The 13,669-nt window shown below is 34.2% G+C and overlaps 1 protein-coding gene across 1 annotated transcript in view; it reads left to right on the top strand.

The window, feature by feature from the left end:
• Positions 1–5,990, top strand: part of LOC111622062 (vesicle-associated membrane protein 3-like) — a 30,392-nt gene extending 24,402 nt beyond the window's left edge. The window contains exons 5-6 of the mRNA XM_023364381.1: positions 2,553–2,604; positions 5,763–5,990. Coding sequence (XP_023220149.1) covers positions 2,553–2,604; positions 5,763–5,782 — 72 coding nt within the window. The 3' untranslated portion in view covers positions 5,783–5,990. The remainder of the gene's footprint in view (positions 1–2,552; positions 2,605–5,762) is intronic.
• The last annotated feature ends 7,679 nt before the right edge of the window (positions 5,991–13,669 follow it).

Genomic DNA, 13,669 nt, shown 5'->3' with positions numbered 1-13,669 from the left:
AGGCACTACAGTATACTGGTTAGTGTTGATTTGTGTAAAAACATTTATAATTGTGAATATTTGCTTCAATTCATCAAAAATAAATCAACAATGGACAAAATTGATGATATTTAGGGTCATCAATGGTTACAGAGAAATTGCACCAGTGATGTACCCAGAAGGAATCAAGGATCCTGACAACTTCCAATAAAAAAAAGGAAGAAAAAAACACTAGGAAATTTTCCAAGAATCTTTTCCTAATTAAAATTCATTTGTTTTATGTATATTGTATTGTCTTCTATTTCTATACTACTAATGAATTACCAGTCACATAAGGTAGAAATTTTGTTAAATTTGCATTAAAATTTTTATCCATTCAATTCAACTTCCCAAGATTAAATCCTGAGTGCACCATTGGCTGATACATACTAAACGAGCAATAAATTGACTTTCCAGTAAATAACAGGTAAGTCAATGGCAGTCATTGATTCAATTTGAGATTTTGATTCATGTCAACTTATAGCTTTCATTAGATCTGCTCAACAAGCCCAGGAAATATAATTCAAATGTTTGAAAACTTTAGATTTGGATGAATTTATACTGCCCAATGAAATTGTTGATGAGTGTGATGGAGATGATGAGCAGCTCAGAACTTCAACAACACAAGAGATAAAGACAGAGCCATTATTCCAATGACAATATATTTAAGCTTTGATCACTTGTATTAGCTCTTTTGCTTAAAGAATTTTGCTAGTACTTTATATAAAAAGTAAAGTGGGTCATAGACAGACCACCAAGATTTTTGTCTGATAGAATTTTGTTTTGACTTTTGTACCATATATTGCTAAAAGTGTAGTCAGAAAGATAACATGCATTCATTCATTCAGTGTACCTGGTATGAATTGAAGTTATGCTATGCTTCCATCACTTCTGGAATGACAACCACTTCAACTACCTCAATCTTACTTTCCGTTAGGTTTCCACTAGTTTTTTTCTAGCATTATTTGAACTAATCCCTATCTAGTGTTGCCATCTTTGAAAATTGCTGACCCAGACGACAGGTCAGGTTTGTTTGAATAGAAGTTCCTGACGCATGTGCAATGTCATTTTACAATGCGAAGAATAATGGCATGGCGGTTCTAAATCAGTTACAGTTAGGGACTAGGGACTTATGTAGGAGTAACCTAAATTAAGAAAGTACAGGTACAGATGACTTAGCTGCTTTATTGGATATTGGAGACATGTACGATCGTACATGCAAAAAACAAAAAAAGAAAAAAGGTCGACAGGTTGCGCACCACACGTTGACATAAACAGACCTAACTAACATGGCAGAATTGCAGATGAATTTCAGTGAGTGTGACTTCTTTCACTGTTAAAATAGTGTAAATTTGTAAAAATATTTGCAAGAACTTTGTTTCATCGTAATTTCATAATTTTTAAGATCATAATTTCTACAAAATTCCCGGACAAAATTAATAGTTCACCCAGACAGTGAGTCAATTCCCAGACTGTTCGGGTGAAAACCGGACAGGTGGTAACACTATCCCTATCAATAGTGGATTCAGCAAGATTTGCAAGTTGTATGTCTCCTTGTGAATGGTACTGCTCAATCATGTCCATTCATCTCCCCATTGAAACCTTATATTTTGAAGATGTGCTTTAACATGTGTTGGTGATGTGGATGTCATTGGTGGTGTGAGGCATTTCACATGGACTACTTTCCATGGCTACATCAAGCAACTAACCCAAGGACACTAGGTGATCTTGACAAACCTACCAATCAGCTCTGCAACAGCTTATGACTCTATCATTGTCAGTTGGTATTTTAGTCTCAGTAATTGTTTTATCCTCATTACTTTCCAATATTTTTAAAAGAAATTAGTAGTAGTAGAAATTTTGATCTCGTTTATTTTTGATTTACTTTGTTATTAAAAACAGAAACTAAATCACATTCATTAATTCAAATTTGTTTATTCATGGTATTTAAAATATGAATAATTTGTATAACAAAATTTATAAATTCTTTATTAATATCACACCAAGATAGCTGAAAAGATTATTTTAAAAATCCTCATATATATTATTATGAAATATAAAATGTAAATACAAATACAGTTGATAAATTTTTTCATCTAAAACTGTGGTGAGAAGTGCTACTTATTGGTGCATTTGAATCATTAGTACATGTGAATGAGTGGTAGCATTCAGTGGTGCAACAGAGTGCCCATCCAAACCCAGTCTTATAATTAAACAAAAGTTGGTTAATGTGTACCTAGGTAACCCCAATGGCAGCACTTCTGACTGTTCATGGGCCCAACGGACTCTTCCCAGAAGGGAGAGTGCCAAACATCACTAGTTATTGATTCACGGTAGTTCTTGAACAAAATATAAAAAAAAGGAAACGTCTGCTAAAAATATGGTTAATCTAACCTAACCTAACCGAAGTTCCGCCATCTTGGACTATCTAGATACACATTAACCCAAAAGTTATTATTCATTAAATTTATATCTATTTATAAAATAGTGTATATTATTTAAATTTTATATTGAAATAAGTTTCAATTTTTCAGATGCTTACTGTCATGATCAGCATTGGGATAATCATCATTATAATTATAATAGGTAAGAAATTATTTTAAATAAAAAAAATAGTGATTTATATAGAAAATAAAACGAAATAGGTTACTTCCTGTCAAATATAATTAATGGGAAGATAGACATTTTCAAAACATTGAAGCTTAAAATTTCTGAATATTGTATATCCAATCTAAAACTTTCAAACAAACTATAAACAATTCTCAATTTTCTGAAATTGTGTTTTATAATTTTCTATGATTCTCAAACACAAAATTATGACATATTTTATTAAAATAATGATTATTTAAGCATTTATGAATAATATTGTAAAGAAACAGATGATTTTAATCCAGAAATTATTTAATTATTCAATTTTTTTGCAAGTGATGTGAAGTGCCTATAGAATTTATATATCTCTGTTCATAATAGCTTATCATAATTCTATAAGAGTAGGTTTGTTCTTTCACGGCATCTTCTACCATCAATGGCATAATATGTTTGTAAATTTTCTAAAAATAATTTTCTGAGCTGCTTTTGGATTTACATAAGCCACTACTTCCCTCAACAAAAGTATGAAGTAGTCCTATTGTACGGTAGGAGACATGACACTAATTAAAAATAATTATTTAGTGTTATTAAACATCCTATAAATACTTTAAAATAGTTAAATTTGTTTACTTACCTTCACTAGTAATATTTGTCGTTGTTAAACGTTTCCACCATTTTTTAACAATATCCCATGAGTCAGTGCATGATGTGAACGTGTGGTGCAACATGTTTTACTTGGAGTTCAAATGTCAAATGTGTACTTCTGCTTGCCATACAAGTTTAACGTTTGAACTTTGCCGCGACCTCTCTATTGCCTTTAAAATGTGTTTTGTAAATTATGGATTCTATTATTGTACCATCCAGCTGGGTTCTCAGAAAATAAAATGTGATAGTACTGTAAATTAAAAATATGTTCCGATTAAATTACATACTTTTAATATCACCAACAAATCTTCAAATCTGGCAAAATGTTTGTGACTCTAAAGTGGGTGATTAATTGGATGTAATTGATTAATCAATTATTTAGCTTTGGCAATTGTTAAATATTATCAAATGAAGCATTCATTACTGACTTCTTAATTGATTATTTTTGGATTCTAATTTAGAATATAATAATTAAAAAATTAATATGAGCCTAGTATATAATCAGATTTTGAGTTAATTTGATGCAGATTATGAAGAATAAGTAAATATTCTGACCAAAACTACTACTTTGTTTTTGTACATTTTTTTTTGTTGTAAGTTTTATAAGACATGGTAAAATTATATTAGGATGCTGTGAAAGTTAAGGATGTACGAGACAATTATTCCAACAAATACTAACTAAACAATAGTTTATTACAACCAGAATTAACAGGTAATACAGTGATGCCCGTCAGAGACACATACACAGATAGATATATATAACAAGTCTCTGTTCTCGTTCGGATTCTTACAATGAGTTGTTCTCACGATACGGATTCTAATTACTAACTTATAACTAACTAAATCTAACACTACACTAAGGAGAGGAAAATGAAGGAAGGAAAAGTATACCGGTATTTAGCACAGGAGGTCCTGATTGTGGTTTCTGATGATTGTGGGGATTTTGTCGATCGACATTGGAATATCCAACATTCCTGGTATGATAATTGTCACTTGGGTTTTGTAGACCACTATTTCTTATTGGACAAGTCACTAGTCCTTTTCTTTTCTTTTAGGACTACTCGATACTCAGCACGTTCGGCTTGTTCTTTGTCCTCGAGGTCCGACTTAATGTCCCGACGATACTTTCGCAACCTCTTCTCTTCGTCACCCGGGCAAAAAGTGTCTTTCTCACCCCTTTGTTCTCCTTCTGTACCCCACGGGCAGGGCCCCTCCCTGTTCACGTCGATAAGCCACCAATCAGGACCCACGAATTTCCCGCTCCTGTCGGGTGACCGGAAATGGTCATTAGTAGAAAGAAGAAGAAGGAAAGGAAAGAACAAAGAATTCTAAATCTAAATACTATAACTATGTATATACAAAAATGGCGGACAGCCACAATGCAATAATAGAACAAATTAAAAGATGTACTACTAGTTTTTTTGGCCATAAAAAATTCAAAAACAAGAACGTGAGACCATGAAATTTACTGTAGCACTGTGAATCTTGTGCCTAAACCACAGTACTTGATTGATCTGTATCAGTGTTAAGAAAAATATTCCAATATCCAATAAAACACATCTGATGAAATATCTTGTAGGGTTCCTGTAGAACAAGTCCGCAGGGCTTCAGACAAAACACAACGGACAAGTCGGCTCAACAATAACTTAGTATTTAATTAACTTTCGTTAGGGTACAAACGGGATAATTACATAAGACACGAACTATTGACAATAATGTATTATATCCAAGTGGTACAAGCGAACAATACATACGTTTATGCCTTTCCTCTCTTTCCCTCCTCGACTTTGGGGGCTCACGACACGTGACAACGCGGGTGACAAACGATGTGTAACAACAGAAGATATTAATTAACAAAGTTACTCACGACAATCTTCCGCCGTGTACAAACATTTGAAGAAGAACTAATCTGTGCCTATGAATCTTCAGCCGGTCTTCTTTCTCTTGAACTAATTGTTATCCCCTGCCACACTGTCCTTATTTAGATGCAAACCGATTTCTGCTGTCTTGTCTCCCTATGTCCTCAGGTCTCCCATGCTCAACGTCTCGATCTTACACACATGGCTGGCACACCATAGTCAGGAACAATCGGGAAGCCAAAAGGTACTCCTCCACGTGGGTCATGACCTTATATATCCTACACAGCGGATAGCCTCCACACGTGACATCAGCTGGCCAATCCAGCTGCCAATATATGGTGAACTGGGGACAGGTGGCACCACGAACAAAAACGAAAGGGGTGAGGGAAAAACCGAAACAACAAAAAAGGAAAATAGTCGCAAAGCACTACAATCTCATATAAATTAGTTTGAATCTATAAATTGATGATTTGGTTTATATCATTCTAGTTGTCTGATGACAAAGTAACTAGCACTTTAATATTAATTTTCAGCTCTAAATTCATCTTTCTTTTTCATTATTTATTATTTTAATAATTACTAAATAACTTTTTATAACTATAATAAGTAGAAAATAATAATAACTTTTATCTATTTAATTTTCTTTTTTAGCTTGGGCATCCAGCAACTAAACATTTCAGCATGATATATGAACTTCATGCCTTCTATGTAGGCTAAACAAAGGGTCGCTTAATAACATCAGAGTTCAAATAAAACAACAAGTAACATCAAGGTAACAACATATTCAAAGACATCTGTATTGTACGGATGGCTATAGGCCATATTTGTTGTTGTTGCACCGTGCTCTTCACTGTTGTGCCTCTATCAAAAGAAAAAAAACATAAGAAGCTTTTGTCACCCACTACAATATACAAATGACTTTAACATCCCATCAAACAAAATTAAAAACAATTATAAAATAATGAGGTGCTGTAATTGTGTATTGTTTTAAAAATACATGCAGTATTATTGATGTATTATATTAATTAATGTGATTATTTTGACTATGATATTATTTTATTAATTACAGTGAGTGGCCTTTTAATTGTATTTAAATTTATATAAAATATTACTCAATGTCATCCTTCTTGATCAATAAATCTCCCTTTGTATATGTGCTTCACAAAAATAAAGGTTTGTGCAAACCATTTGTATAAAAGGTGGAAAATAATTTGATTAATAGTTCTTTATTATTTTAGAGTCACTTAATAATATAATTTAACAATAGTAGCAATCATTTACTGTAAATACTTTTTCAATATGTTTTTATTAAATACTTTTCAAGTTAAGAAGCAAATCACACTAAAATAAAATTATTTGCTTTTAATAATCTTGATGTACTGTACTTTTAGCTATTGGGATGCATTTTCTCAAACTTATCACAATGAACACAAATGACTTAAAGTAATTGTTTTTTTATTTTATTTTATTCCTTTGTATTAACTCCAATATGCATTTCAGACATAGTAGGAGTGTCAAGTAATACATTCAACATGCATATTGGAATTAATATATAGAAACAAAAATTGAAAAACTAATCAATCAATAAATCACTTTTAGTCATTTGTGATCATTGTGATAAGTTTGGGAAAAGGCATTCTACAGGGTGACTCTGAAAGTTTTGCAATACGGGAATACTATAAGGCAATGGTATTCAAACATTTTAACAGTGTGACCCCAAGGTAATTTTCCACGACCCCATTTGGGGTTGCAACCCATAGATTGAGTAGCACTGCTATAAGATCTTAAACAAAATATTTTTTAGTATTACCTTCAGAATTAGCACAAGGTTGCTGTTGAGAACAAATCACACAGGAACTCTCTTTTTGATGGAAAAAGTAGGTTTATTTTCTATAATTTAAAGGATATGCATTTCAGGTTTAATGACAGAGACTGAATATCAGCATACTTGGCATAAATGAACTCAATTGGATATGTAGTGGAATAAACAAATTGTCTGAGTGAATATTTTCAATCAGACAATTTCACAGTTTGCTATTCTGAGAATGGTTAATATCAACAATGAACAAGTAACATTTATAACAAGCATGAAAAGTTTCAAGATGCTTGGAGTTTTCATAGTACAAGCGACCAGATGATGATGATTCCTATTAGTGCATAGCATAGGAAACTGCAAAGCATCACCATTCTGCAGGTGTGGATCCAAGTGTAGGTGCATCAGATGATGCACCTCAATGCTTCCTCAGTGTGAGCATAAAGGTATCTTAGATGATGAGAGTGAATGGTTTTCTGATGACATCTAGGTAAAGAAGGTCTCTAAAATGAGCATTAGTTTACCTTATAAGAAACTTTAATGCAAAAGTAAGTTTGTAAAAATCTGATTGTAAAGGCAGATTAAGAAGGATGATTGAAATCATATGATAATGTTTCGTGGCAGATGATTTCTCCTTGCCATAGATTCGCCACCTGACTTAAACTAACTAATTGATCTGTGTATGAATAATTTAATTAAAATGATCTGTGTATCTTGTTTTGTTTAAAAACAAGATTCAAACATCACAGGCAACTATGACTTGGGAAAAAGGAATGATGCAAGCAGTTAAAGCATACTGGGTACAGACTGTGGCTCAGATCATCTATTATGCCTTGCCAGAGTTAAACAGACTTTGCAGGACCAAAATACTGTCTACAATAAGGTTTAATGTTGAAAAAAATCCCTACTTCATATGCCATCAAAATCAAAATCAGATTTTTGCTCTGGTTTGTAACAAAAGAAACTGGTGACATGAAAACCTCACTGGTTTTTTTGTCTTCACTTATTTATGGGAGGAGATAAAAAATAGTTGTTACTGAAGTAGCACAAAAATGTATAGAATACATCATTGTGCTACTTCAGTAACACAAAGATGATATCATCTTTGATGATGATGATGCATTCATAGATAAGTTAGAGCATAGTGTTTATGAAGGAGAAATAAATTAGGCCCCAAAGCAGCTACCTAGTGGTTCAAGAATATAGCAAATAAGATCTTCCTATATTCTTCATAATTTGCAATGATTTTATTTATTATTATTTTGTTTATTAAAATATCTTAAAATCAGAGGATCACTTTAAAATTTTTAAACAAAACAAGATATACAGATCAATTAGTTAGTTTAAGTCAGGTGGCAAATCTATGGCAAGTAAGGAGAAATCATCTGCTACGAAACATTATCATATGATTTCAATCATCCTTCTTAATCTGCCTTTACAATCAGATTTTTACATTTATTGTAATTAAAACATATTCGTTTAATTTAAAGCATATTCGTTTAATAAATATCATTATTTGAAGTCTTAAACTTTGGCATGCATAAACATCTTTGTTTTTTAACAAGCTCATTATGGTTGGCATCCAGGTTCACAATGGGGCAGCTGGATGGTGAGGGATGGGTCCCAACATATCCAGATGGACCAACCTCACTAGACTCTATACTGGATGCCCTATCTGAGGTGTGTTCAAGAAAGAACAAACGTCACAATAGCGGCTCTTTTGAGACTAGCTAGACAGGACTACAGTCTTAGTGGAGAAGCGATCTGAGTGATTTGGTATTTGGTGGAAGAGTGTGTGATTTGGTATTTGGTTGAAGGAATCTGCCAACATCAAACACAGCAGGATGCTGCTAATGGTTCAGAGGCCCACCGCCCTGCAGGTAATGAAACTGTGTCTATGGAGTGAACCGACAAACAGCAATGTTGAAATATATACCGATGGCTCTAAAGACGGTATCCTAGTAAGTGCTGTGTACTGCGTTTTTTGTGACAGAGTTAAAGAGTACAGTCAGTCAGTCAGACTGAATGAGTAGGCGTTCATGTTCCAGGCGGAACTGGTGACCTTGGAGGGGACATCCCAGTGGATCCTACAACATCCGGGTACAGAGTCGGTCATGGTTTACTCTGACAGCCAGTCATCGCTTCAGGCCCTGAGTGACGGGTATCATAAGGACAAGTTGGTACAGAAGATCAGAGTTAGGGTACTGAGTGCGAGGCATTCACGACACGTTGACCTGAGGTGGGTCCAAGGCCACATCGCGATTCTGCGTAACGAGCACGCCAACCAACTAGCCAAGGAAGCAGCCAGGGGCCCATTTGTAATGAAGACAGAGTTGAACCTTTGTCTTCTTACATAAAAGGTACTTTATTGCAAAGATCTATGATATACTGGCAAGAGTGCTGGACTCAAAGTACTATAGATGGGCCAACCTACACCTTCATGTCTGAAGTTGAGCAAACTCCAGTGAGTTGTAATTGGTACATAATGCAAATACTGACCGGGACACAGGAGGTTTCCCCACTTCAAGTCCAAGTTCGGATAAAGAGATGGTAGCTGCTCCTGTTGGTGCCCTCTCGGAGACATGGTAGTTGACTGTCCTCTAAGCAAGGACTTCCGGTTGACTGGTCTAGCCTTCTGAACAAGTACTTTGAACAATCGCTGCAAGTAAAGGAAACCTATTGAAACTAAAGGAATTGATGGAAATTGTAATAGGCTTCTTTGACCTATAAGTTCAGTGGACGTACTGGGCAAGGCCCCCTTTTCTAGGGGAGGGAACCCTGCTGACCATTTATAAAAACCGGTCTCTCCTTGTTAGAGAACTCTGTGCAGTACAGACTGCACCAAAACATTTATCCATGTAAGAGGGTTGGACTTGGGAGTGAGGATGGATGGTCCCTGTTGGGTAGTACCATTGTTGTTGTTTCTTAAGTTACGGCAACACAACATAGGGCGATCTGCCTAGGGGATGCCTTCCAGGAGGTCTTTTTAAGGGAAACTGGCCCCTATTCAGGTGTTACAGACATGGAGAAAACCTGGAAAACTCCACATGGCCAGCCTGTCCGAGCGAGGCGGAAACCCACAACCGAACTCCCAGTGTTCAGGGTATAAAGACCGCTCGGCCACTGGTGGGCTTGGGTAGTACCACCAGAGCCTGAGCACTTAACTCAGATTCGACCTTATAAGTCCAGACACCTCAGTGATTACTGGGTGCCATACCAGGCCTATGATTAAGGCATAGCCTCTTTGTACTCTATAGACTAAAGTGCCATTTGGCGGAGCAGAGAGAGTTTGTTATATGAGGACCACCCCAAAAAATTCCTGAAGATTTTTCGACCCATCCTGATTCAATCGCAGGCTCGCCAGAGTGGTAGGCTGCCACATTGACCACTCTGCCATCCAGCCATCTAAACATAAACATCTTTAAAGCTAAGTATGCTTACTATATGGCATGCATGCTCAAAAAAGTTTGCCACTCCTGGTCTAAAAACCAAAAAATCTTGCTTCACTAACTTCTACATGATGAAATGTATTGCAAATGTCATATTTTATTATTGACATCCTTCTTCAGTCATATTTGTAGTGTTCTTGTATTTCTTTGTATTGGTACAGTTTCTTCTCTGCCTACGATTTTTTTTTTTTTTTGTATAATATTTGCTAGTAACCTTTCTGCATATCACCTATATCTTTCACTACTAACATTGTTCTCTTCTCTCTCTATACTAGGCTGGCTATAACATTTATAATCCTACAGGACATATTTCAGAATCAGGAAAATGGGTCTAAAATTGATTGAATTTTGGCTATTTTTTAAAATTTATTCATTTATTGATCTATAAATTGGTGATATTATATTTGCGTGTTAATAAACTTGCTCTATTCAAACATTGATTCTACAAGTAAAATATCGCGAAGCCCGATAGGTATAAAAATCACCAAACGATTATTGCCTAAATAATGTTTGTTATATAGTACTTATATACCTCGACGGGTAAAACGTAAGGTGGCTGAGTCACTCAGCCAGCTAACTCCACCACGGCACTCAGCCTGAGTGCTGTGGTGGAGTTGTACTTAGACCGTGGGCGTAGGAGTCGTCCCCAGCCGGCGCCACGTAAGGTTATATCAAAATTTAAATACATCTGGAAGCGAAGGCTTACTCAGGGTCAGGATGGCGCAACTGGCAAGCGGAGGCTGCGAGTTTGTTCTTTTCTTCCAGATGGTTCCCCGGCTCAGTTCTTTTCTTCCAGATGGTTCTAAATTATTTAATAAAGTATTAAAATTATAATTATTAATTTAGTTAGGAGATGGTGTCTAACGTCTACCTTTAGTAGTAAATTAGTATTAATTATTTAATTTAACGGAATTACAGCCTGATTATTTAGGCGATCGTTTGGTGATGTTTCTATTGATTGTACTGTACAATCGAATATTAAAAGCAGGCAAAACCGGGGAGTCTTGTCACCCAACTATACTCTTCTACTTCTGTTCTAATATATTCATCGCAGTTAGCGCTAAGTTAAAATTCGTCATTTAAATTCATTTTATTTTTTTCTATTTATAATACTAGTATGTTGTTTTATTTTTCTTTTTATTGTATTTTCTTCGTGATGTAATTGTTTAATTCCGTTCATATCTATATTACAGTTGTATTTTTCTCAGTGTTCTGCTATTGCTGAGTTTTTATATTTTAGTGTAATAGCTTTTTTATTCGTCAATTCTTACCTGTAGTTTCCTTTTTTTTTATACCCTTTCTCCTATATAATAATATGGGTTAGTGAAAATTCCTGTTATTTGCTTTAAGTATACAGTATATGTTGTGGTTGTCTTAGAATTTTGTGTTCGTCAGTACATTGTTAGTGCAGATAAGACAGACAACGCCGAGCTAACTGAACGAAAGCTTTATCTAACGAAGAACGTTGTATTCTGCTAGGACAGTACAGTATAGTACATACAAGACTCCGCGAGCTGATGACAAATGAAGAATATTCTTTCACAAGAATCTAGCTCCCAGGTAAGCATTAGTTCGAAATTATGCGAATTATTTGTTTATCGTACTGTCAACGTTGAAGAACTCGTTATACTGTACTTTAAATAAAGTGGGTGGTTTAAAATATAGTCATGGACAAAGTTTAAACAAAGTACGATTTGTGACATACCGGTACAATACTTAGGCTATGTTTTCTGTTCATAATTATAAATGCTTTGTTCGAAATTATTAGTTAAAATGAAAATAAAATAAATTTATGAATAGATATCTTGCTTAAAAATGAATTATTCTATAAAAAATTAATATTGTAAGATTACGTGATGGAATTATGAATAAAATAAAATAGGGGAACAAAATGGATACTTTGGAAAGGATACTTAGGATAGAGAAAAGACAGTGTTCGTGTCTAAAACATCCTCTCACTCACAGCCAATAGGTCAAGGGAACTATTCCGCATTTTTTTCCCCTTAATCAGCGTAATTTTAAAATTCAGTACATATTTGAAATCGGAACACAATCTCTAAAATCAGTATGTCTGGTCACTCACTATTTTAGAACTTCTTTAATTAAGCCTTGAAGAAAGCTTAACATAAAAGCTAAAAACTTATATAAACATAATTGCAGTATAATTCCTTATATTGATGGTTGCTGAACCAGGTCAAATGACGCTCCTGCACACACTATTTAACAGCCTTTTTACAAACATATAACAATAACGAATTCTTTATGAATTTTAACGTAATTTATATTCGATGATAACGCGATAAATCTATAATATTATACATATAATACATAATTAAATTAATATATATATATATATATATTCACAGTAGATTGCTTTTATCGGCTCCTCCTAACAGATACAAAACATACAATCATATAGAAATACATAAAATATGTAGCTTATATATAAACTTAAAATACTCTTCACCTTACTCTGATCTCAAGAAAACAAATTTTGTAACGTCCTATACTATTAACAATTCTTCACTATTCAAATAATGAGGAATTGTTAATAGTGAAGAATAGAAGAATTATTCAAATTAAAAAATGATGTCAACGACATCATCATAATCAACAAATAATATCGCCATGATGTGTACGTTTGAAAGTATTTTATGATTGCTGCTCTTTTTTCATACTTTGGGATAACTAAGAGGAAATATTTGATCTAACCCATCCACGAAAATCTCTGAGCCAACCCGGACTCAAACCAGAGTTCCACAGAGCAGGAGATTCATATTTTTACTTCCTCCAACGTTTAGCTATTCTGTGTTACTATTTGAATAATTCAGATCTACTATACAAATGTTTTACGAATTTTTGATATTCACAAGGAATGGACATTTACTGGTCAGAGACAAAGGCGAAAAAGCCAAATCTGGTCTTTCCGAAATACATTTTAAAAAACATGTTAACACAAATATTCAGGTGCATGGCCAACACATTAAAGAGATATTTCGACAAAACTGTCGATAAATCTCAACTTTTGCAGTGAGATTTCTGTGTTTACAATCGTTCGACTATTTTCAGTTCTTAGCACCAAGATTTCAAAATTTCATACGGTACGCATTTTTTCAAATACGGATATTTGTCATGAGGGCCCGGATCATTGAAAACACCATTAGCATTTTGCTTCAAATTAGTCTCTGCAAGAAATATGAAGAAAACGAATATTCTACTCTTGCATTTATGAAGTATTTCTGCCTTTATCATTGTTTGCTTGTTCAAACCCTTTTTGTGAATCAATAAAACTTTAT

The sequence above is a fragment of the Centruroides sculpturatus genome, unplaced genomic scaffold (genome assembly GCF_000671375.1).
Source record: "Centruroides sculpturatus isolate CEXI.00-Female unplaced genomic scaffold, Cexi_2.0 scaffold11, whole genome shotgun sequence".
In the NCBI taxonomy this organism is placed as follows: domain Eukaryota; kingdom Metazoa; phylum Arthropoda; class Arachnida; order Scorpiones; family Buthidae; genus Centruroides; species Centruroides sculpturatus.
The sequence above is the reverse complement of the archived record's forward strand: the minus strand, read 5'-3'. Positions and strand labels throughout refer to the sequence as shown.